The 24,607-nt window shown below is 43.0% G+C and overlaps 2 protein-coding genes across 4 annotated transcripts in view; one reads left to right on the forward strand and one right to left on the reverse strand.

Moving 5' to 3' along the window:
• Positions 1-24,607, reverse strand: part of MTOR (mechanistic target of rapamycin kinase) — a 131,995-nt gene that overhangs the window by 62,471 nt on the left and 44,917 nt on the right. For all 3 annotated transcript variants that reach the window (XM_069479347.1, XM_069479345.1, XM_069479346.1), the window contains 4 exons: positions 23,550-23,696; positions 19,498-19,640; positions 16,776-16,938; positions 16,493-16,638 (listed from right to left, as the gene is read on the reverse strand). In XM_069479347.1, the coding sequence (XP_069335448.1) occupies positions 16,493-16,638; positions 16,776-16,938; positions 19,498-19,640; positions 23,550-23,696 (599 nt within the window). The remainder of the gene's footprint in view (positions 1-16,492; positions 16,639-16,775; positions 16,939-19,497; positions 19,641-23,549; positions 23,697-24,607) is intronic.
• On the forward strand, positions 7,057-12,890 carry ANGPTL7 (angiopoietin like 7). The gene is made up of 5 exons (XM_069477328.1): positions 7,057-7,697; positions 9,793-9,893; positions 10,474-10,668; positions 11,354-11,552; positions 11,798-12,890. Exons 1-5 carry the CDS (start codon positions 7,328-7,330, stop codon positions 11,965-11,967), a joined length of 1,035 nt encoding a protein of 344 aa, XP_069333429.1. The 5' UTR covers positions 7,057-7,327; the 3' UTR covers positions 11,968-12,890.

A 24,607-nucleotide genomic window follows, 5' to 3' on the forward strand; every position in this document is an offset into this window, starting at 1 on the left:
CAGCTTCAAGAGAAACCTCAGAACTCTGCTCTTCTGATGGTTCCTTGCTGATGGCCGGCTTTCTGGACTGAAGAACCTTCCTTGTGGTTTGTAAGATCCTCTACAAAGGCAAGCTGTTATTCACTGACCCTACGGGAAGTCTTCAGAGCAGCCAGAAGTAAATTTACACTCTACTGATGATTGGTGAGACACTTGACCTCTTAGGGCATTTTAAAAATGAATCTAAAGAGCATTTTTTTAAAAAAAAAGATGGAGCTAGAGAGAAAGATACAATTTGTGCTCATGCTTTTGGAAAACAAAGGTTTCCTCTGTTCTCCCGCTCTTTGCCACATGGAGCTTTTCTATAAGGGGTACAGATTCCTAGAGGCACACAGGCCCTTTTGAAGTCAGCATGAACCCAGAGGTTTGGAATGTGTGTTGCTGGGAGTAAAACCTCACCTCTCTGGACTGAGTGCTTTTTCTTCCAGTAGAGGTGTGGGAAAAGAACAGGACTGTATACCTTTTCTAAAAGCCAGGAAACAACTGTAAAAGCAGGACTCATACTTCCAAGCGGCACAATAGTGACACCTTGGAAACATGTGTTTAGAATTAAGACATAGAGTGAGTTTTGTCTGCCCATCTAGCCCCTTGCCTGTAGATTGTAAAACCCAGTCACCCTTGCCATTAATTGGTTGCTCAGGCACAACTGGCACAAATTTTCTAACATTCTTAAAGAATTACAGGCCTGTTTTCCAGCTTGTGGTGCCTAAGTCAGGGTGGAGGCAGTCTAGCCTGAAGAGAAGGAAGCTCTGTAATTCACAGGGCAGCTTGGGGTATGGACCTGTGATCTTGTCCTGCAACCGCTGATAAGGTCTTGTCTCCAGATAAGAGTGACTTATTGAAATTACAGTGTAATGGACATTTGATTCCCCTTTGGGGACAGACAAGATTTGTTAGGTTCCTGGATAAAATACGGGGAGTACAGCTGCCCAGAAATAAGGCTGTTTTTATGGGGGCATCTTCCTTTCTTCATTCTGTCTTCAATATTAGCTGCTGCAGGTGGTCCCTCGGGCCAATGCAGGCTGAAGTAATAAGATGTGCCATCTACACAGGCTTTTGGAATAAACAAGAGTGGGATAAAATCCGACCCCAAATGCTCTGTGGTCCTCACTGATCTTCATAAGTAAGGAAAGAGGAGTGAGACACAGACCAGTGGGATATGAAGTGATTATACAATAAGGATGCTACCTCAATTTATTGATTAAAAAAAGAGGGTTGAAACAAAGGACCTCAACCCTTCCAGTTCTCACTTTCTTTGACACTATGACTAAGACCTAAAGAAGAAAAATGGACTTAAAGTAGGAGAGAATATGATGCCCTACAGTGAAGACCTTACTATGATAAAATATTAGAAATGTCCATGGAGACGGCCTATATGTCTCCATAATAGATATTTAGCGGGAAGATGCTTCTGTTTGGAATTCATTCTTTTGTTCAACAAGTTCCAATTAAGTATCTCTTTTGTCTTAGGCTTTGTGCTAAATGCTAGAAGCCAGAGTTACTGTGGTAAATAAGACAAACAAGGTCTCTGCCTTCACGCGGCTTACAGGTTAGGGAAGTAGATACACAAAAAAAGACCAAACTGAAATAAGTGCTGTGGAAGACAACAGAGAGTGCTTAGGAAAAACATGGAGGACTTATTTTAGATTAGGATAGTGAGGAAAGACTTTTTGGATGAGATGACAATTGCATACTAAATAATACTTACTATAATATCTGCTGGACATTAACTACATGTCAGACACTAGTTCAAGTGTTTTGCATGCATCACCTATTTTTAAACAAACTTCCTAATTCAAATATAACATATATAGGAAAATATTCACCTAATTGTACAGCTTAATGAATTATCATAATGTGAAGACAACTTTGTAACTACACCCAGACCAAGAAACAGAACACAACACCCTACCAGCAGCCCAGAAACCCCTTCTCAATCACTGCTCCCCTCCTCTTCCCCAGAGTTAACCAGCACTCTGACTTCTAATACAACTGATTAGTTTAGTCAGTTTCTGAACTTTACATAAGCACTCAACATTATGTTTGTGAGATGCATACATGTTGCTGCATGTCCTGATAGTTTTTTCTTTCTCTTGCTGAATGGTATTTTGCTCTATGAATACACCACCATTTATCTTATTGTTGATGGACTGTTTTTGGATTATTTCCAGGGTTTGGCTATTATGAGTGGTGGTACCAAAAACATTCTTGTCTGTATCTTTTGGAGCACGTGTGCTCACATTTCTATTGGTAAATACCTAGAAGTAGAATTGCTAGGTTATAGCTTTATAAAAAGATACTGACAAATTGTTCACCAAAGTGGTTTTACCAATTTACATTTATATCAGTAGGATATGAAAACCCCAATTGCTCCACATCTCTCTCAACATTTGGTATTTTTAGTTTTCCATATCAGCCCTTCTGGTTGGTGTGTCGAGGCATTTTATTATGGTTTTACTTTGAATTTCCATAATGACTAATGAGATGGGGTAGCTTTTTGTGTGTTTATAGGTCTTTTGGATATACTCTTTTGTGAACTAAGTGCTTATTCACATCTTTTGCCAATCTTTTAATTGGCCTACCTTCCCCCGCTACCCTCCGCCTTTTTTTTTTTTGAGATAGATTCTTACTCTGTTGCCCAGGCTAGAGCACTGTGGCATCAGCCTAGCTCACGGCAACCTCAGACTCCTGGGCTCAAGGGATCCTCCGGCCCCAGCCCCTGAGTAGGTGGGACTACAGGCACGTGCCACCATACCCGCCTAATTTTTTTTTATTTTTAGTAGAGATGGGGTCTTACTGTGTTGCTCAGGCTGATCTTGAACTCCTGAGCTCAAGTGATCCTCCTGCCTTGGCCTCTCAGAGTGCTAGGATTACGGGCGTGAGCCACCAAGCCCAGCCTGTTTCTGGACATTTAATTCTGTTCCATTTGTCTATCCTTGTGCCAATACCATACTGCCTTAATTATTTACTGCAGCTTTACGATAAATCTTGATATCTAGTAGAACTCACCCAAATTTATTTTCCTTATCCAAAAATGCCTCAGCTATTCTTAACCTTTTGCTTTATTTAATTTAATTTTTCTCACAAAAATCCTGTGAGGTGAGGTAGCTTTGATTTTTATCTCCATTTCACAGATTGGTAAACTCAGAAGTTAAGTAATTTGCCCATGGTCATACAGCTATCAAGTGCTGGGGAAGAATTACAATCCAGACTAGTCTGACTCTAGATCTAAGTACACCTAAATGCTTCATGTATTGCCTCCTTAATCCTAAAGCCAAATGATCTCATCAGGGTATCTAATATGAATACATTACAATTTTAAGACATTCTCATGTTCAGAATCACCCGTTTCCAGTTAAAAGTCTTGTTTGGCAATTACACAAAGCCATTCTTCTGGTAAGACTCAGAAAAACAAAGCAACAAGAGAGAAAATCCTCTTGGATTCCTTCTCCAGCCCTGTGTCTGCAGAGGATCAGTTACACTCTTCACCTGGGATCGTGAGGTCTCCCGTGGCTCCCCCTCCACCTCCCCAGCTTCAGCTCCTGCCACCACTCCTCTCTCCTTGACCTTCAGGCCACACTGACTACTTACCTTCTGCTACTAGGCCAAGGTCTTTCACATGGCTACACCTTTGCCCAGCATGTCCTCTCCCATTCCTGGCCACTTCCTCCCTTTTCTTTAAAAACTGGGTGTCACTTCCCTTGGGAGACCCTCCAGGGTATCATCTGGGCTGGGTCCTCCTGTCCTTTGTGCCCCTCAGCCTAGAGTCTCAGGATGTGCCCCTCATCTAGAGTTCAGATGTCCGTCTCTCCCACTAGACTGCAAAACACTGGGTCAGCATTATCACCAGATTCTGCAACTTGAATGGTGGCTAACAGAGCAGGTATTTCTGCAAAGTCCTGAGAGAAATCAGAGAGACTTTTTTTTCCTATGTGCTATAATTAAATAATGGGCCCTAAGAAGAGGCCTGAGAGAAATGATTTCTAATAGGCCCATGACACATTCTTTGGTAGAAATCACAAATTAGAAAGCTTAGGGAAAAGATGAAAATACCTCTGTGATGGACTTGGCCTTTCAGCAGAGATAGACGTGGGGCTGAGTGCTAGAAAGGCCATTCAATGGCTCCATATGTCGGCAGGCTGTGACTCATGCAAAGACTGCACAAGGAGTAAAATACTCATATGACGTACACAACTAAACTAACAACAAGGCAGCCTCTCCTGAGATGTATTCATTCCAAAGCCCAGCGTTTGGCACTAGGGTACTGCTTCTCTCTCACCAGCTTTCACAGTGATGGCTGAAGGGCAGGCGGAGTTGGGAAAACACTAGAAAAGGAGGAGCAGTCTGGCCAATGGGGACATTTTCAAGACAATGAGACCTGCCACTCCTATGTGTGTAGAGACACCACCCCAGGCCCTCCCTGGCTCTATGACCCTAGGACTGCTCTCATGTGTCCAGTCCTTGGTGCCAGCCTGAGGCAGTACAGCCCTGAGAACTTGCAGGCCAAGTAAAAGCTCAATGGTTTTTCCCATTAAGAGCATAAGCTTTATTTTCATAAAAATTTTTCCCAGGAACACCAAGCTGGCCCTCTCTCACCACTAGCAAAATGGAGAAAAGGAAAAACTGAATGGTATCCAATCCAGGTCTTCCATATTTTCTCAGTGAACTCCCATTTTTATGGTCACTGGATTAAAACCTTCTCAGAGGAGAGCAAGTCATTTCAGTCCTCCACATTCTCCATGGTTTTCTCTACTGACTTAGCTATGCTCAAAACAAGGGCTTACTTTTTCTTCTTTAAGAAATTCAGAATCTAGGACATCATAGGATTGTAGATATTTTGGAAAACAGATAATCTTTTGGCATGGAAAATATCCTTAATTAGCTATTTTATTTTAAATTAGGGGGTTTATTGACATTTGGGCAGCTTAGGCAATTTGAGAAAATCTTCAAAGAAAAACTTCTGTCTCCAAGTTATGCCTTATGTTAGAAACAAGTTTCCAGAAAAGAAATGTCAGAGACCAGGCATTCATACTAAAAGCTAGATGCGTCTGATCCAAACTTATGAAATTCCCTCCAACCTCTGCTAAAAGGGATTGCAACATGAAGTGCAAATACGAATGACTGATTCATTTTCTGCCCAGATAGGAAAATCGATTTGTAACATTTTCCTGTTTGGGTGAGAGAGAAGCGGTTATTGGGAAGAATAAACAAAAGCTGGCTGGGACCCCATAGAGCTCCGCTGTTCCTTTATGCTTTCTCTCCCGCACTGCGGCATGAGAGTTCCAAGGCAGCAGGGTCACACGGCATGCTATATACGATTTCATGGTGCAGAGCACTTCTGCAGCACATAGTTTAAGTTCAGTGTCATTTCATGCCCAGGAGATTACCTTGAAGATCTCCATGGAGTTTAGCAGGCCTTGTAGGATGCTAACAATTGGGGCCAGGTTCTCAGCGAAATGAACTCCATGGAGCTAAGGGTGTGGTGCCTAACTGGGCTAGATATTTGCAAAAAGAGAGCAGGGACTGGTAGACAGTGCCAATTCGAAACAGAATCTTTTGAGCAGAATAACGAGTTGCTGTAGGGTGTCAGCAACATCCTCACTCCTTAGTAGGCAAAGGAGACTAGAGATTTGAGAAAATAAACTATGATCCACCTGATCCCCTACTGCTTTTCGATTTAGAGAGAAAAAAAATTGTTTGGTAACTCCAGCTGCCTGAACAGAAATTACTTTCTGAGGAGCTAGAAGCCCTGACTGGAAAAGAGCTCTGGGGGATTATGGCCTGGAAGGAGAGCCGTCAGGCGTCAGGCTTACGTGGGAAGGACCTGCACCAAGTAGCCACCGTACAAATGACTGCTTTAGTGGTTCCATAACATGGAAACAGCAATTGCATGTTCTAAAGACAGAGTTACTGTTTAAGGACAGAGGGACCTTTGTATACAATCTTAGTGAAAAGCTTATTTTAAGGACATTTGCTGAAATTCCATGTTTTTTATATGTTTTTAAAAGAGCAGTGTTCTTTGCATACTACACAAAAAATTGCAATATTCATGTTGTTCAGATACAAAGTCATATATAGATGGAGAATAATTTCAAATTGCAAACCATACCGTAAAGAAAGAAGGAAATAGGACTCCAGATATGGATTTATTAGGTGATAGGGATTCTTTTCTTTATATTTTAATATATTTTCCAAGTTTGGAACCATTGGCCAAGGATGAGCCTGTTCTCTGTTCTGCCTAAAAACTGACAGAAGTGTGGGTGACCAATACCAGAACCATGCCTGGCACTGCTAAGTTTTCATGTCTGCTATAATCTTCCGACACATCCTTGCAAAATAACAAATGTGAGATGCTAATATTGGCCCTCTCTTTGGTGAAGGAGAAGGTATGTAAAAAGAAAGACAACTGTGCAAAACCTGTGGATATAAACTACAAGGTCTTTTTTGACTTCCTAAGAGATTTACTCTATTCTAGTATTTCTAGAACTTCTCTAAGTTGGAAAATTTCAAATCTGAGATAGTCAGATCCAGGTTGAGTAAGGATTCTGTAAAACACTGAATGATGACAGAGAAAGGCATAACCAGCCTAGCTAAAAGCACATTCAGCAAGGTGCCAAAATATACCAGATCCTCGTATAAGCAGCACGTATCACATTAACAGGCCTTCCCGGGTGAGTACAGAGTCTTAGTCTCATCTCTTTCACCTACCTTACCCTCACCCCATGGTTATATAACCTTTAGAATGGAATTTGGAAATTCCTCTGACTCTGCCCTGCTTGCTGATAGAGCTGAGCTTGTGGCTGGCAGGGGCATAATCTAACAGGCAAAACTGGAAACACACAAATTCATAGCCCTCTTGTCTCAGCCCAGAGACTGTGCAGGCAAGGAAAGAAAGACTCGCCCATCTCCCTCCTCCCCTCCTCTGGCCTAAGTTTACGCTGACTTCACCCAACAGGCACCTGACCCTCCCAGATGAGCTGGGAGGGGCTAAAGCCCTGTGCGGCCATGGTAGGGGTGGAGGTGCAGGCAGCAAATGATATTTAAGATGCTGACTTGTAGAGCATTCAGGCTTGGGAAGGAAAACTATAGGATATCCATTAAGCTCCACTTTCAGAAACTCAACCTTTGAGAAAGGCTAAGAAAGAGCCAGGAAAGAAAGAAAACAACAAAGTGGTGAGACTATCAGAGTGAAAGTGTAAGGTCAGAGTTTGCTGCAGCTTTGCAGACCTCAGCTGGGCATATCCAGATTCCCCCGAAGGAAGATCCTTCCTCACCCACGCCTACAAAAATGCTGAAAAAGACTCTCTCAGCTGTGACCTGGCTCTGCATTTTCATCGTGGCCTTTGTCAGCCACCCAGTGTGGCTGCAGAAGCCCACTAAGCGTAAGACACCTGCACAGCTCAAAGTGGCCGCCTGCTGTGAGGAGGTGAAGGAGCTCAAGGCCCAAGTCGCCAACCTGAGCAGTCTGCTGAGTGAACTGAGCAAGAAGCAGGAGCGGGACTGGGTCAGTGTGGTCATGCAGGTGATGGAACTGGAGGGCAACACCAAGCGTATGGAGTCGCGGCTCACAGACGCTGAGAGCAAGTACTCCGAAATCAACAACCAGATCGACATCATGCAGCTGCAGGCAGCGCAGACCGTTACTCAGACCTCAGCAGGTAAGGACATCCTCACCACCTCCCCCATCAAACAGCCAGTGTCTCGCCGTCTATAGCACTGCTTCTAGATAATCTGATTATCAGAACAATGAGGGTTCTTTTGGGATATACTTTTCCTTTAGTAAAAGCTCATGAAGTATTTGTTTTGATTTCAAATGTTCTATAAATTTACCCAGTACCTTCACAGGTCTCTTTTATTCATATAATGTTCCAGCAAATTAAGAACATTATTCTTCTCACTGGCTCAGAATTAAGTGCAGAAACACTGCCCATAGCCACTTGAGGAATCCCTTTGTGTTCAAGAAAGAACAGGCTCCTCAAAATTCCTCAATTCTGGTATTTCTATTTTTTCCCATGGTCTCAAAATTCTCTACAATAATACAAGAAACAAGTAAATGCAATGCTGAAATATGGACTTTTAATAGGCTAAAAATAAGATGCATTTAATGTTTTCTTTTGCAAAATAACTTAGTTTCTGGTTAGCTTGGCTCAGATAGGCCACTATAAATTTATTGTTTAGAGATAAATTTGGATTTCTGAAATTATCAGGAAAATACTAGTTGTAAGGAGAATATCCTATAGAGATGTCATTTCTTACTGGTATAAAAACCGTTGGTCTCAATACAAACCAAGTCAAGCACAAAGACATGATTAGCCTCTAATGAGTAAGTCATTGGTTACCTTCAGTTCAAATTAAAAAGAAATATTAACATGAAACTAAGCTTGAAAATTCTTTTATCTAAACCAATGTGTATAAACTACTAAGCATGGACTTCCTGACCCTCAGTTTGGGATTAGAAAGGTATTCTCAGGCCATTTTCCAGACAAGTGAGTCCTGATTTGTTCTGTGAGATGAAACCAGACATGCGGAAGGCCAGGCCAGACAGAGGAATCTGACCGTGCCACTTCCTGCTCATCCAAACACAGAGCTTTCTTACCACCCAGCAGGGAGTTTCTTGGGGGTCAAGGGCAGCTCTCCTGATGGGCTCTTACCCTTCTTGCCCAGGACATCATTCCTTATCTTTCTTCTCTATGACCAGGTGTGGGTCACCTTTATATTCTATAAGTAGGTAGTCCCTTGAAGAAAGCAGTAAGTTGATGATGCTTTTACCAGTAACAGGAAGTGAAGAACTCTGTCGGCAAAGGCACGTGTACCCCATCTTCCCTCCCCTCAAATGCTCTGCAAGGGAACCAAGGCAACTTCCATGGCGGCAGCATTACCATCTGCCATCTTTGTGCTCTTTAAGGTCCCAGAGCAGTGCTCACTAAGAAAAGCATCCCAAGCCCTGGAGGGCAGGAAGCCTCTCTTAGACAGTAAGGGCCCCACTCTCTGAATCCTATCAGAAAAGGGTGTCTCTTCTACAGCACCCTTTGATATTTAGAACAAGGAGACAAAACCCTGCATAGGAGCCCCAAGGGCAGCCAAGGAAGCATTTAAATCCACCCCAGGGTGAAAATCTGCCTATCTGATGCTTTCAACTCCTTGTTTTACTAAGACTTCCAGGGGAAGGCCTCAAACAGTTCTTCAAGGTGTTTTTGTTTTCATTTGAGGATTTAGCATTGTTAGATTGAGGGGGGAAAGATAAGACTGTAAACTCTATATCCCTTAATTAGGGTCCTAGTAGGCAATGGCCACTACTGCTGAAAAACAATAAAAACAAACCAACCAGAAATCAACAAAACCAGACTCTATGAGATACTCATGACTTACCTTGTAATAGAAGTGGCTGTCTAAGAAGTCTGAATCTATTCAACCAGAGTATCTGTATGTAGCCCTCACACATTGTAACATTTCTAGAATGCATGGCCTAGAATCCTCACAGGATAATTTATCTTGGAGTCAACTCTGAAACCACCTGTCTGAATGTTGCGCTGCTTCCCCGTCCCTCTGCCTCACCACCAGTGAATCCAAAACACGCGCCCTCTTGATCTCTTGATGTCCACCTCTCCCAAATCCAGACACTGAGGGGGAACACCATGGGGATCTCATGGTAGAAATGAAGTCTCAGTTTTTAAACACTCAGTTCAGACGGAGCAGGAACGCCCTGCTAGCCACAGAGCCAGATGGTCACCCCGCGCCGTGCTCCTTTTGCAGATGCCATCTATGACTGCTCTTCCCTCTACCAGAAGAACTACCGCATCTCTGGAGTGTACAAGCTGCCTCCTGATGACTTCCTGGGCAGCCCTGAGCTAGAGGTGAGGTCATTTTAGCCACTGCCCATGTCCTACCACCTGTCCTCCACCCTCTCAGAGGGATGGCAACAACAGGGCCATTCACAGTCTAAAAGGGAAATTCGAAACAGAAGCAAACACGTCAAATACCAGAGAGCTTTGGAAACATAGTCAAGTTATGCCTTCCCTCCTCAAAATCCAGGCATCTGTTTAGCCTCTTCAAATCATTATCAACCAAACAACAAGCCTGCTAACATAGGTTAGGTAAGTCTTATAATCATATTAACTAGTTTATTCTCTTCTTTGGGGGAGGAGAAAAGAGAGAACATGAAGGAGACATATCGAAAGTATCTAGATTTTTCCCTTTAAGCTATATATGCACTCATTTCCAGCCCCAATTTGGATTATTCTTTCTCAGCAAACTGCCACCCTGCCTCAGCTCACCAACACTGGGGCAGCATTGTTGCCATAGTGAGCCAGTGTGACTATGCGAGTGCACACACCGCTGGCTCTGTGGGGACAGCAAACAGGCTGGGAAGCCTGCCCTCACATTCCTGCCTCCTGCCCCTGTGTGTCCCTCACCAGAGCCTCCCTTCTGCTCCAGGTCTTCTGTGACATGGAGACTTCAGGCGGAGGCTGGACCATCATTCAGAGACGAAAGAGTGGCCTCGTTTCCTTCTACCGGGACTGGAAGCAGTACAAGCAGGGCTTTGGCAGCATCCGTGGGGACTTCTGGCTGGGGAACGAACACATCCACCGGCTCTCCAGACAGCCGACCCGGCTACGTGTGGAGATGGAGGTGAGCATGAGGCCTGGGGCTCCAGGACTGGACCAGGACCACCACACATGGCTGTGCACGACTCTGGGGGTGCTGTTCTTGTTATGATTCACTACAGATCTATGTATTTATTATGATGGTTTTCTTGCAGGTTGTAGTACAGTTGAGGAAAAATAGGGTTTTTTCTATTTTTCACAAAAGTGGGGCTACAGGTGGCACAGGACGAGGCCAGATCCGGGCCAGAGCAGAGCAAATCAACAGTCAGCTGGGCCGAAATACTACTGTCTTTGCTCTGGCCTGGGGCATGATGTCCTTTAGGTGCTAACCTTTTTAGTACTGGTTGCTGATCATTGTCGAAGGTCTTAAAGTTCTCACTACATCTTCACAGTACTCTTATGACATCTCTGAGTGGGGTTCGGCAAAAAAACACATATCTATACCTTATAGACAGGGAAGTGAAGGGATACAGGAAGAGAGACTAATGAAGGCCATATGGTGAATCAGGACAGAAGTTTGAGCTAGCACCCTTGTTTTCTGTTCCCAGGTTAGTATGGTATACTAGAGATAAACAAGTAATATAGTCTTATTAAATTCACACCTATGAAAAGATGTTTGGCCACGGGGCTGTCAAGAGAGAAGAGGTACAGGGAGGGAATGAAGTGAAACCTTGCTGGAGTTTCTCTAAGGCTCTGTTGCTCCCCAACAGGACTGGGAGGGCAACATGCGCTACGCTGAGTACAGCCACTTTGTTCTGGGCAATGAATTAAACAGCTACCGCCTCTTCCTGGGGAACTACAGTGGCAACGTGGGGAATGACGCCCTTTTCTATCATAATAATACAGCCTTCAGCACCAAGGACAAGGACAATGACAATTGCTTGGACAAGTGTGCACAGCTCCGCAAAGGTGAGATTTGGGGAAACAGGGAAGGATAAGTTCAGGTATAAGCCCACAATCACACTTGAGAAGAAAGAGTGAATTTATAACTGTATAGTTGGTATCTGGCTTTAGTATTCTTTTTGGTACTGGCTCTGTTTACCTGCTGTTCAAAAAACAACATTACGAATCCCTGACTTCTGGGTTACTTTACCATCCATTTCCGAGGGGAGGACATACTCAGCTTACTAGCACCGATCTGTTTCTTGTGCCAGGTGGATACTGGTACAACTGCTGCACAGATTCCAACCTCAACGGAGTGTACTACCGCCTGGGCGAGCACAACAAGCACCTGGACGGCATCACCTGGTACGGCTGGCATGGATCTACCTACTCCCTCAAACGGGTGGAGATGAAAATCCGCCCAGAAGACTTCAAGCCCTAAAAGGAGGCTGCTGTGGAGCAGGCCTACAGAAACGGGGACAGATGGAGATGGGGCAAGGGCAGAGAAGGAGAGGAAGAGAGTGTTAGAAAGGGTAGGGATGGGAAATGGCCTATAATCTCCAATGAGAGAGTAAGTCTCTGAGCAGCACAATAAAATCACATGTACCATGATGTTACAGTAAATGGGATGTAATATTTACACCCAATGGGTCCTGCCTCAGGGGGCTGGACTGAGTAGGCTCTCTCTGCCCATGACCCTAATAGAGCAATAGGCTGGCTTGTCCACATGATTTGTCTTTGAAAAAAAAAATAACTGTGAGATTGTTTTACCCGTTTTCTCTAAGGCTTAGGTTACATGAGGGCAAAAAACAAATAGATTTGCTAAAAAGAACCAAGAGGCCTTGGGTGTTAGAGAAAGGAACACAAGAGGGTGGTGGATGAGGGGTATTTCTATTTTTAAATCCAGTGAAATTACCTTCAGTCTACACATTTCTTTTAAAACACAAAAACTGTTCGGCTGGAGGTGAGCTGACCCAGGCTGGACTTGCTTAAAGGAAACTCTGGGGCGCTGGGCCTTGCAATCGGACTCTCTGCACCTCCCCTGTTCGCCGCAGTCAGGGGCAGCGCTGGAAGGCATGAGGCACCAATAGGGGCTACGCAGAGTCCCTCATGGACACCTGCACAAAAATGCCTTAAAATAGTCACGGTCAATATATTTTTATTTACTTTGTAAGAAACAAGCTCAAGGAGCTTCCGTTTTTATCTTGTCTATAAAAAATGGTTGAAAAATGAAGGTAGATGGCCCTATGGTTAATAATGCATGCTGTATATAAGTATCTTGCTTTGTAAAAATAAAATATTACAGTTTTGTTTTAAATGTTCAAAGTTTCTTTTCTTTCTACAATAAACACTTTCAAAACTTGAGTATTTTCTTTTTTAGTTCTTACCATTACCATTTAGAGCACAGTAAAAAGTTAAAGTAAAAAATTAGAGAGTAAGCAATAAGAAAGAGACTCCGAGTCTGTTTCAGTATTTGGGGAAACCGAGGGAGGAGCAGGAAACCAAAATGGCACAGATAAGGGTCAAAAAGGGCAGCAGCCACTGGGATGAGATCAGATCCTGGACCCCCTAACCAACAGCTATGGAGGCCACTGCTACCACTTGGTTTCAAAATACTTTGCAAATAAACACTCCTACTTTCTACTTAAACACATAGAGAGGAAAAATATCTTCAACCATAATGGGTGTCAATAATTTTGACCTTTAGGAAGTCATTTTTCCTTTCCAAAAAGAACCGTCCCCCTGAGCCAGTCAGTGCAAAGCAAGTCATTATACTTAGTATTTCTATTGCACCTACAGTACTTTGATTGCTGGGAACTTACTTCACCTTAAAAATAAGAACCTCAAAGAAATAAAGTGTGAAGAACTACACTGGAGTAGTTTAGGGCTACTCATGGGACTTCAGGGCTTCTCCTGGGACAGACATCAAACAGAAACTTCCTCAAGCAGGCAAGAGCATAAGATGCTCAGCACCATACTGCTAGGAAAAGGAAGATAAAAATATTACGGGCTTAAGAGGAGTGAAGAGAGGAAGATGCCTATGGCAGAAGTAGCTAATAATTTCCTATCTCATCTCCTATATACCCCACAACTAAAAAATCCTGAGGCTTTTAAGTCAATTTCTATGGTTTCCTTCATATTTTTAGGAGAAACTTCTCAGAGAGGGGGCAGAGGGAAAAGGAAGAGCAGCTGTTGAAGAACGCACAGAACATCCCCAACCACCTCACCTGCAGGGAAACTGATTCTGACAGTACCTAAATTTCTGAAGCACCTGTACTGGTACAGATTGATGACAGATAGATACCAAGGATTCAGGTAGGAGAGCATAGCACGGTCTCTGACCTGAAAGAGGACAGAACCTTCAGGAACGAAAAGGAGAGCTCAGCGTAGGTAAAGAAAGTTTTGTTCTGACCAGATCCTTTATGATATGTGAGAAACAGAGGTACCAAAAAGAAGAGTGTCATGCAAAAGAAATGGACAAATCTGGTGCAGTGGTCTGTGCCTATAGTCCCAGCTATTCGGGAGGCTGAGGTGGGAGGATTGCTTGTGGCCTGGAGTTCAAGACCAGCCTGGGCAACACAGTGAGACTCCCTTCTCTTAACAAAAGAAAAAGAAAAAAAAAAAAAGAGGACAACTTCAGCCTTACAGGCAGCTGCTAGCACTGCATGTCCACCTAGGGAGCACTGGGCCCTGTTCTGATTTTTAATTTTGCAGATGTTTCAATCACAAAAACTTTTATAAAGGGGATTACATGTCAGGGGTTGGGCAATGAAAGTACCCAGCTTTGATGAGACCCTCTACCCTACTTAGGGTAGAGAAACAAAAGCAGGCCAGCTGACCTTACCCTAATGCTCTGGCCTAACCAAGTAAAAGCCCCACAGCTGCATATGTATGTTTCCTAATAATCAAATACCCACTTAATCCTCTGTCCCCCTAAGAAGCGATTATATTCACTGATACTCAGGGAGCTTTGAGGAGACAGGAGTAGTTTATACCATTTCAGTGCTAGCCCTGCCTTGGGGATTACACATAGGATTTAATTTGTCCTGGGGCACATAGGTAAAAGTCAACAGGTAGGAAGACAGATTGAACCAGCAGTAAGAGAACAATATTGTCAGCAAAATACAGCTTTTTAAAACAAAAACAAAAAATAAGAAAAAGCCACAAAAAGATGTTTTTGTGTAGGGTTACCCTGATTGTTTCAAAAAGAATTTAAGGCAGTTGACTCAAATGTATAATAAGCAATAAGCTCTAAAAAAGTAGACAAATTGGAGAAAGGAAAATAAAAGTAGGAAAAATAAAGCTCGGTGGGGAGGGTTAGCAGTCAAAACAGGTAAAATGCCTATAATTTGTTGGAGGTGGACCAGGAATTTATCTGTGAGCTCTCCAGTAGCTACTGTGAGGGAGGGAATTCAATCTCTTACCGAAAAGTGATGCCCCAAGAGTGGACCAAAGTAGTGGCTCAGGGACGTACAACTACCAGCGGTCTGACCCCTGGGAGGAGTTTCCACCAGGCTCACCCATAGGACAGGGGCAGTGTTGTGAGCAACTTCCTTAACAGCAGCTTTGTCTCAGGTTGTTTCTCAAAACTTTCTTCGGTAAAGGTGATGGCATAACACCACAACAGGGCTTGGGAAAAGTAGTTTTACAAAATTAGAAGTAAAAGCTGCAGATAGAAACAAAAAAGAAAGGTGTTGGGAAGACAGTGGAGGCCGACTGCAGGGAGGCAGAGCTGCACGCTGAGCTGACTCAGCCAAGGAAACCTGGAGGCCGAGCACACTGGCTTTTCCATGAATAGCGCTGAAAAAAAGCCAAGATCAATCTGCAGGGAATTCTGAGGACTTACTTTCAATTACATTCGCTTAAGAAGCTAACTGACCTTCTTGAGTATTTTTCCAGGCCTCTGACTGTATCTTTCTACTACAAATCTGCATAAACCTTAACGTTTCTGTAATTGTCTCAGATACGGGGAAAAATCAACGGTGGGCTGAGGGAGGGTTCAGATAGGTCTCAAATAGAAAAAGGTAGCAAGGAAATCAATACGCAGAATGAGTTATTTGACACTGAAGTTTTCACATTCAGTTACTAGATTTTCTATTAGTTACTATGTGAGACTGCATTCCTAAGCCAGAGAAGGAGGAAGAAGTGCAGGTTTTCACATTTACTATGCTTATTGTGAAACTGAAGCATGCCTCATAGGATGACATGGTTATTTCTACCTTTTGAGTCACTTTTTACAGTATTTAAAGGAAGACTTTGTATTTCACTATCTGCAGTAAAATGATCAAACATGTTAGCATTTGCATGAAGATAACTGGGTCCCAGTGTTAACATTCTCTGATAATCATTAAGGGAAGTGAGCAGTTCTCTAGGAGCTGCTGCTAATTTCATAACAGCAGAAAATTTATTAAATAACCTATTTTTTCCATACTCAGAAGACTCAAAACTGTCTTGTGAGAGAACATAACCAAATCAGGGAAAAGATGATCAGATCTCAGACTTTGCTCTGCCTTTGATATTCATACAACTCCAGAGGAAGAAGACTCAGCCACCAACAGATTTAGCCAATAAAACCCCACCTTGCCTTTGGGTGGCCTTTGAAGCCCAGGAACCAGCACAACCTACGCCAGCCCTGGAGGGTGCTATCTAACGCAGACACAGAATCTATCTTTCCTAGGCTGCTGTGGCATAGAATTGCTTCTAAACTAATTTCACTGGGACAGGAAAGAACAGGTTACAAAACAACAGAAGCCCAGATGGTAAGGGTCAACAGAAATGACAATTATGACTAGACTACTGGGGAGAGCCAACTGCAACCACATGTCATTTAAACTTGCTGGCCAGACCCAGAGGCAGATTTCACAGACCAGAAGCCTCCAAGTGACTCCAGTGAAGTGGCACCAGGCAGTGGGAGAAGAGAGGTCATTTTGGATGAAGGCAGCAATTAAAAAGGGCTTATGGCCTACCTGATGAGAGATTCTAGAATGGCAGGGGTGGGACCTTTCTGGAACTCCAGTTCTTTGTAGTGCAGTGCTTTGGCATAAGCTCGGCACTTGGCAGCTCTTTCACCCAGTAGAACAATGCCATTGTCGTCTCTCAGTGGCAGGGGGCCCTAGAGGAGAGCAAAACCCCACAGCATAGGAAAATGGCAGATGGGACACAAACAAGAGAGGGCTGCACGGATGCGTCTCCCCTCCCACCAGCTGGTTCCCTGTCAGCCTCCATCTGGACAATGGGAAAAAGTCTCACCTTGTCACTGTGTTCCATGAACTCAGCCAAGTTTAAGAGGGTTTGTGTGACTTCAGCAATGTCTTGAGACGTGAGGGCCAACTCTATGCTTCTGATGAGCTCATCCTGCTGGTCTTCATTCAGTTCAGACCAGCAGGACACAAATGCAGCATTGAAGAGATCCCTGAAGGCAGAGAGGAGTGGAGAAAGATGCTGGAAACACCACTCACACCTCTGGCTGGTGCCACAGTCACACCTATCAATCTGCTTCTGGCATCACTGGTTTCGGTGATACCAACCAGTGCTGTCCGAGAGAACTTGCTAGAAATGGTCTGTATCTTCCCTGTCCAATATGGTAGCCAGTGGTCCTTAAGCACTTGAACTGTGGCAAGTGTGAATGAGGAACTGAATCCTAAATTTTCCTTAATTTTAATTAAATCAAAATAACCGCATATGGCTGGTGAGTACTGTATCCTCCAGTATAGGTATAGATATTGGGATATATGGGGACTGTGTGGGGCCAGGGGAAGGGAATAGAGCAAGGAAAAGTAACCAGTCTCCACAGGAATATTTCTTGGCAATTTTGCATCATATCTCTTTACTGGAAGGGATGAACAGAAAGAGGACTTCTAACACAGAAGTTGGCATTAACAGATTAGGAAAATAATAATTTTCAAATGATTCTTGGGATATTTCTTAGGCAATGCCCAAATTCCTAACTAAGATCAGAAATGGCAAAGGCAGCATCTGCTACTGCTTTCTAAATATAACCAGAACCCTTAGTTGGATAGTGATAAAAAAAATGACAATAGAACTTAAGACACTAGGAGCATTAGCCAATAGAATTCAAATCCGTAAGTCTTGAAAGAGTCTCTAAGCTAATCTCTAATACTCGGGGCCTTAGAAAGACCCACAGCAGCACATGGATCGACATATTTGCCATCTCTGACATCCAACTTTAATTCTGTCTCCACTTTTTTGGTGAATGTTAGGGGAGGGGAGTTGGAAACTATAGGATATGCCTATAATGGATGGGTTTAGAATTTGGTGGCTCTATATCTACTTTCTGTTACATATTAACAGGTTAAATTAGTGCAAGGTATATAACTTTAGAATCTGATGGAAAAACAAAATTTGAAATTCAAAGGATAACAGGAAGACCAAAAGAAGTCTGTATAAATTAAGAAAAAGCTTTCCTGATCTAAGTCAGAGGCCACATTGGACCCTAAATGAATATATTTGGGAATAAGGGGATAAACACATAGTGTATTTACCACAAGCCTCTTTTGGATGACACTGTGCTCAGAGGTGGGACTTAGGCAGAAGAGAGGAATAATACATCAGCTGAGCATATGAAATGTGCATATTATGGAAACAGAGAAGTCCTAGAAACTACTTTTAAAGCATTAAAAAATGCTTGAAATTAGAAGAACCAAATCATGATATCAAAGCAATAGTCTCAGGGACCATTACTATTCCTGCTAAATACACACATAACAGCACACCAGCCATGCTAAAAGTGAAATGAAAATGCCTTGCTTTTTGCTTCTTGCTAATGAGAAGGTTGCTTATTCATTAAATTATTTTATGCCTCATTATAAATAATAAATGTCCATTGTAGAAAATCTGGAAAATAAGGAAAAGAATAAAGGAGAAAACAATCACTCCTTAAGCCCTCCTACTTAGAGATAATCGTTGCTATATTATTTTTTCATCTTTATCCTATGCATATATATTTTTAATTAATTTTTAATTTTATATTCCATTTTATTTACTTACACTATAAATCTTTCACATGCATTAAAAATTTAATAAACCGAAATTTTAATGGCTATTTAAGATTTACTATTTAAAACATTATTTTTTATGGCAAATTCTATTTTCCAAAGAAGGCTGCAACAGTATCTCCTGTTCCATACACTCTTCTAGAATCTTGCTACTTCCCTATCAAGAGGTGGCATCCACGTCTACTTCCCCTGAGCCGGAATATGCCTTCGTGGCTGCTCTGAACAGCAGAGAAAGGCAGAAGTGATGCCACATGACTTCCAAGGTTAGGTCATAACCTACTTCTACTTCGTTCCCTTGGGGTACTCCCTCTGAAGGCCAGCCACCTTCTGTGCGAAAGCCCACACAATCCATGGAGCAATCCTCCTGGAGAGGAACCAAGGCCCCCAGCTAGAGCCCAGCTCCCAGTAGAGAGTTCTACCTTCCCAGACATGTGAGCGAGCCTTATGGAAAGTGGATCATCAGCCCCAGTCAAACTACCGGCTGATACCATGTAGAGCAGAGGCAAGCTGTTCCCACAAATCCTCCAAAATTGCAGAATCATGAACAAAATAAACGACTATTGTTTTTTAGATCACTAAACTGTGTTGTATTTGTAATGCGGTAATAAATAATTAGAATATCATTATTGTTAGAAATAGGTTACATTTGACTATTATATAGTTGTTTTCAGAGTTGTAAATAACTTTTTAATTAAAATTTTGTATGTTAATCTACTAAGGAAAGGAGTTTATTTGTGGTCTACTAGCAAGGTTAAGATGGATGTTTCTCCTGCAATGTAAGTTTGTTCAATGTACCTTTTTCTTTCTTTTTTTGTCCCACAAGTTAGCAAAATTAAAAATAGTAGCCCTTTTACTATTACCTCTAATAAAAGCCAGTTTGTATGTATTGCTTACTATGTGTGGACCCTCTCCGTCCCAAGCTGAAGCTGGGCAGAGGGAGCCCTGACTCACCGTACCTGGCCATCGGGTTATAGGCCTGTGCCAGGGCCCAGCAGGAGCGCAGGGAGGGCGACGAGGAGTCTTTCAGCAGCTCCAGGCTCAGCCTTCTCAGCCACTCCAGCCAGTCGTCTTTGGAGACCCTCCTGGCTGCTCCCCAGGCCTGTAATCCCACAGGCACAATGAAAAACCGTCACTTTCAAGGACCAATTGTAAAAAGCTCTCATCTACTTAATGATTATGCTACTTCTTTGATTAATAAAATGATACCTCTCATGATAAAATTCCTCCAGAGCACAAATACAAAAAAGATATTTAATTAACAGCCATAAAGCAAGAGTGGCAACCTCTGCAACACACTACAATATAGAAAAAGCCTGTTTTACAACTCACTGGTGCTGGACTCCATCAGCAAAGAAGAGAGCTCTACAGAACCAGAATGGATGGGGACTGCCACACTCGGGGTGTATTCAACAAAGCCTAATGGCTTCAGCAGTGAGTAAACGGAGCTGGGTACTCTGTGCACGAGGACACCAGCTCATCTGACAGCGAAGAGTCACATAGGAAGAGGAAAAATGCTCAGGTTCATGCTGGCAGGAAATGTGTTACAACTAGGAAAGCAGTGAGCCCAAAGCACAAGACACTGTGTTGGAACAAGAAGGAGTTGAAGAGATTTAATTTCTACTCTCTAGTTTATCCCCTCCAGTTTCCTCAGAATTCCAGCACCTCCAGGCATCGAGAGCTATTACCAGGAGCTGCTTAGGCATGTGGATGGAAAGATTGGGGTTCTGGAGAGGGTAGTACAGCGCAGTGGCCAACAGCCATACTCTGGACTCGATGGCTTGAGTTCAAATCCCAGTTATGAAACTTACTGGCTCTCTGGACTTTGAAAAGTTACTTAATTCCTCTGTGTCTCAATTTCCTCATGTGTAAAATGAGGATAATAGTTTCTACTCATAGGATATTTTAAGAATATCCTTGAAGAACTTTGAGCCAAATAAACCTCTTTTCTTTACAAATTACCCAGCCTCAGCTATTTCCTTTATATCACGCAAAACAGACTAACACGACCACCTAACCATCAACAACTTAACCATCACCTCCCTGGGATAAACTGGAGATTTGCTGTTGCTTTTGAAGAGTTAACAATGAGCGACATTATATAAACGATTATTATTTTATGTTAAAAACTGAAGTAAAGATGTTACAAGACCCAAACTAAATAATTACCACTGACCCTACAATGAGAATGAGAAGGAAGAGTTAGATGACATACCAATGACTCAACTTTTAGACCTTGCTCTGTTGGGTGAAATGGGAATATCAAGTCCCTTTCTGCCCATATATTTCTGGCTTCTTACATACACATTGGATCTGTGTGTAGCTGCATATTACAAAGCACTTTAAAAGCTGGATATAGGCTGGGTGCAGTGGCTCATACCTATAATCCTAGCACTCTGGGAGGCCGAGGTGGGAGGGTCGCTTGAGGTCAGGAGTTCAAGACCAGCCTGAGCAAGAGTAGACCCTATCTCTATAAAAAATAGAAAAAATCAGCTGGGTGTGATGGTGCACACCTGTAGTCCCAGCTGCTTGGGAGGCTGAGGCAGGAGGATCCCTTGAGCCCAGGAGTTTGAGGTTGCTGTGAGCTAGGCTGATGCCACAGCACTTTAGCCTGGGCAAGAGTGAGACTCTTGTCTTGAAAAAAAAAAAAAAGTTGGATATAAATAAGGAAGTACTACTAATTTCTTTCTCCCTCTAATGATGTGAGGTTGGTTGGGCCTGGGAAAGGAAGAGACAATTCAGCACAGCGATTGAGGGAAGGGAGTGGGCCCTAGAGTCACACTAGCTAGGTCAAATCCTGGCTCCCATACTGACTAGCTAACACTGGGCAAATTATTTAAACTTTCAGCTACTCAAGGTCCACATCTATAAAATGGGGACAGCAATGACAGCACCTAACTCATGGGGTTATCATGACGATTAAATGAGTTAATACACATGAAGTGCTTCACAACAGTGCCCTAAGTTAGTAAGCACTAACAAATGTTAGTAGTTTTTGCTATCATTGTTGTTACTATTTGATAATGGCAGTAAATAGGTCTTCAAAAAATTATAGCTTAATCTATCAAATAGGCCAAGTCCCCCATGTGGACCTTTTCCCCTGGCTCTTTAAAACATAATCATTTCCCCATCTGTAAAATGGGAATAAATAAAAAGAAAAAAATCAACTCTCAGTTCTCTGGGTTCTGATAACTGTGTAAACACCGGCCAATCTCCTGCTATCTATCCACATCTGCTGGTGTTGGTATAAGTTCAAGGAATGCCAGCCTATTCACTGTGAAACCCAAATAGATTGTCATAAGACAGTAAAGCTGCTGAAAACTCTGGAAGGCATTCTAGCGGTATAAAAAAATGGTTTTTGTCTGTATCATGTAAATCCTCTATTGGCATAGCCAATAGAATGGTGAGTGAGATAACAATTGGTGTTTTGAAAGCTGGTTAAAACTGATAAATACACCAATCCCTAATTATTATTATATGACTATGTGGAAGCACAATTTACTTTTTGATGAAATGGATCTGAGAGTCAGCTGTGGAGGATTTTGATTAGGGTTTTTGAACTTGATCTATTTTCTCAGGTGAGATAAACTAGACAGTCTTTCTTTCATCTGTGTGGCAAGGTTTATGCTTATTTTTTCCAAGTCCTGGGTAGAAAGCAAAACCTCCTGGAAGAAAACTAGACTACTGGGGAATTTCCTAAAATAGACGGAACAAAGCTCTAAAGCAGAGTGGACAGCTGCCTGCTTGGAAGGACATTCTGAACCTAGTCAGGCTGAAAACATCAGGGTGGAAATGTACATCTGGCCTCCTTGCCAGGCCCCTCCCTCAAGTGTGAGTAGTTAGCAGGGTGGCCTCCATGACTGCCTGGGAACACCAGGTGAGTGGTGGCCTTCTCCTTCCTCCTAAAGTCTCGGACTAGCAGTTACAAAATCCCCAGAGGTAAAGAAGCATCACTCCTGACCCAGAAATATTTTGCTAGCTCCCATCTTAAATCAGTGAATATTTCTCAGCAGTGGTCACTTGCTAGCTTTGTAGGTAAAGACCCTGACACAATAATCAGTAATAAAGCCCCAGCATTCTGAAGCTGGGTGTGAGCACACACACACACACACACAGGACTGTGTTCAAATCTTCATGGGCTTGGCCAAAAGAAGAGAACAGGTCAACTGGGATATAGTCCTGTCCAGTTCTTTACATCTATCTGCTGTTACATGTGGAGTGTAGCTGCTGAGGGTCAGCTGCTAATACACGAAGAACACCACCATGTTGAAATCCAAACTGGGAGCTGCTTATTGCCACCAGAAGCATTAGAGACTAACGAGAAATGTGGAAAACATGAGACCTGAGATACTTATTTAAAAGTTAGTGAAATATCTATGATTATTCTGTTTAGATTCACTAGAGAGGCTTTCAAACTACCTGTATTTAGGTGGCTGGCTGGTGGCATATCTGATGAAAAGCTGGTGACAGCCCAGGCTTTGGTCAGCAGAGACAATTCAGTAATTACTTGCCAGGATCAAAAACCTCAATACCCAAAGTGTGGTCCAGGGACCAGCAGCATTGCATTAACTGGGAGCTTGTCAGAAACAAAATATCAGTCCCAACCTCAAATCTTCAGCAACTGGTAAGCCCAATGAGCTTGAGAAGTTTGAAAAACACCGTTTTAAAGAGCCTGCATCAGTCTCAGTGCTAACTAAGGAGCTCACCAGCTTTGCTCCATTCATATAAAAAAATGAGACTGTTATTTGCAACAAAAGGTTCTACTATCAAAGTTCTAAGGAAGCACAAAAGGACACTTTTTTCTCTACTTTTTCACTGATTAAAAAAAAACTGCCACTCAGACATGTGGAGAAAGACAAAAGGACCTGTGTTCATGGTATCTAGATTTCCAGAAAAATACTTGGGCTGGAATTTTGTTGGTTTAAACTGAAGGTAGCAACAGCTGAAAGTTTTGAGCAGGAAAGAACAGCAGAGCTCTTCTTCCCCAGTCCCCTGGAAACAACGGACTTGCCTTTTGGAGGTTGATGGTGCTGACGTGCAGTTTCTTCATGGGTCCCGTTTCTACCGGTCCACTAGCCAACGCATCCCCTTGGCTACTCCTAAGCATTCGATGCTGGTAAATCAAAGGGTCCTCCTCTTCATCAGCAAGGGTGTATCCCTGCAACCAGACACGTATAGAAAACACGTGCAACTCCACTAGATGCTCCCAGTTTAGAAAACATCCTCAAACCTGGGGAGACTCAGACCTCCTAGAAGAGCCAAGATTTCAACAAGAAGTAAAAAGTCGCATGTACGGACAAAATGAACCACGGGTGGGATGAATCCCCCACCAGGGACCAGTCTTTGCCGGTCACTGTCAAGTGCTGACAGTAGTGCGATCATGCAACCACACAACTGGCAAAGATCACACAACCATGAGCAATGATAAAAGCAATGAAGTGTTCAGAACAAAGGCAACAAACAGCACCCCCTCTGCCTGTTTTTATATGGTCCAAGGGCTAAGAATGGTTTTTATACTTTTAAATGGTTGGGAAAAAAAATCAAAAGAAGATTAGTACTTTGCAATGCATGAAGATTGTAAGAGAATCAAATTTCAGTGTCCATGGTGTACTGGAATGCAGACGGGCTCATCAGTCACACACTGCCTATGGCTGTTCTCCAGCCAAGCAGTTGCAACAGACAAAACTTAGCCTACATGAGGAGTTTGAGGTTGCTGTGAGCTAAGCTGACGCCACGGCACTCACTCTAGCCTGGGCAACAAAGTGAGACTCTGTCTCAAAAAAAAAAAAAAAAAAAGGCCGGGCGCGGTGGCTCACGCCTGTAATCCTAGCACTCTGGGAGGCCGAGGTGGGTGGATCGTTTGAGCTCAGGAGTTCGAGACCAGCCTGAGCAAGAGCGAGACCCCATCTCTACTAAAAATAGAAAGAAATTATATGGACAGCTAAAAATATATATAGAAAAAATTAGCCGGGCATGGTGGTGCATGCCTGTAGTCCCAGCTACTCGGGAGGCTGAGACAGGAGGATCGCTTGAGCTCAGGAGTTTGAGGTTGCTGTGAGCTAGGCTGAT

Source organism: Eulemur rufifrons, chromosome 8 (assembly GCF_041146395.1).
Source record: "Eulemur rufifrons isolate Redbay chromosome 8, OSU_ERuf_1, whole genome shotgun sequence".
NCBI lineage: Eukaryota > Metazoa > Chordata > Mammalia > Primates > Lemuridae > Eulemur > Eulemur rufifrons.

Bases quoted from the DNA above. Each gene is read 5' to 3' on its own strand.
- ANGPTL7 (XM_069477328.1), top strand. From the start codon at position 7,328: ATGCTGAAAAAGACTCTCTCAGCTGTGACCTGGCTCTGCATTTTCATC. The intron at 7,698-9,792 runs GTAAGGACATCC...CTCCTTTTGCAG, and splicing joins CGTTACTCAGACCTCAGCAG to ATGCCATCTATGACTGCTCT. The intron at 11,553-11,797 runs GTGAGATTTGGG...TTCTTGTGCCAG, and splicing joins GTGTGCACAGCTCCGCAAAG to GTGGATACTGGTACAACTGC.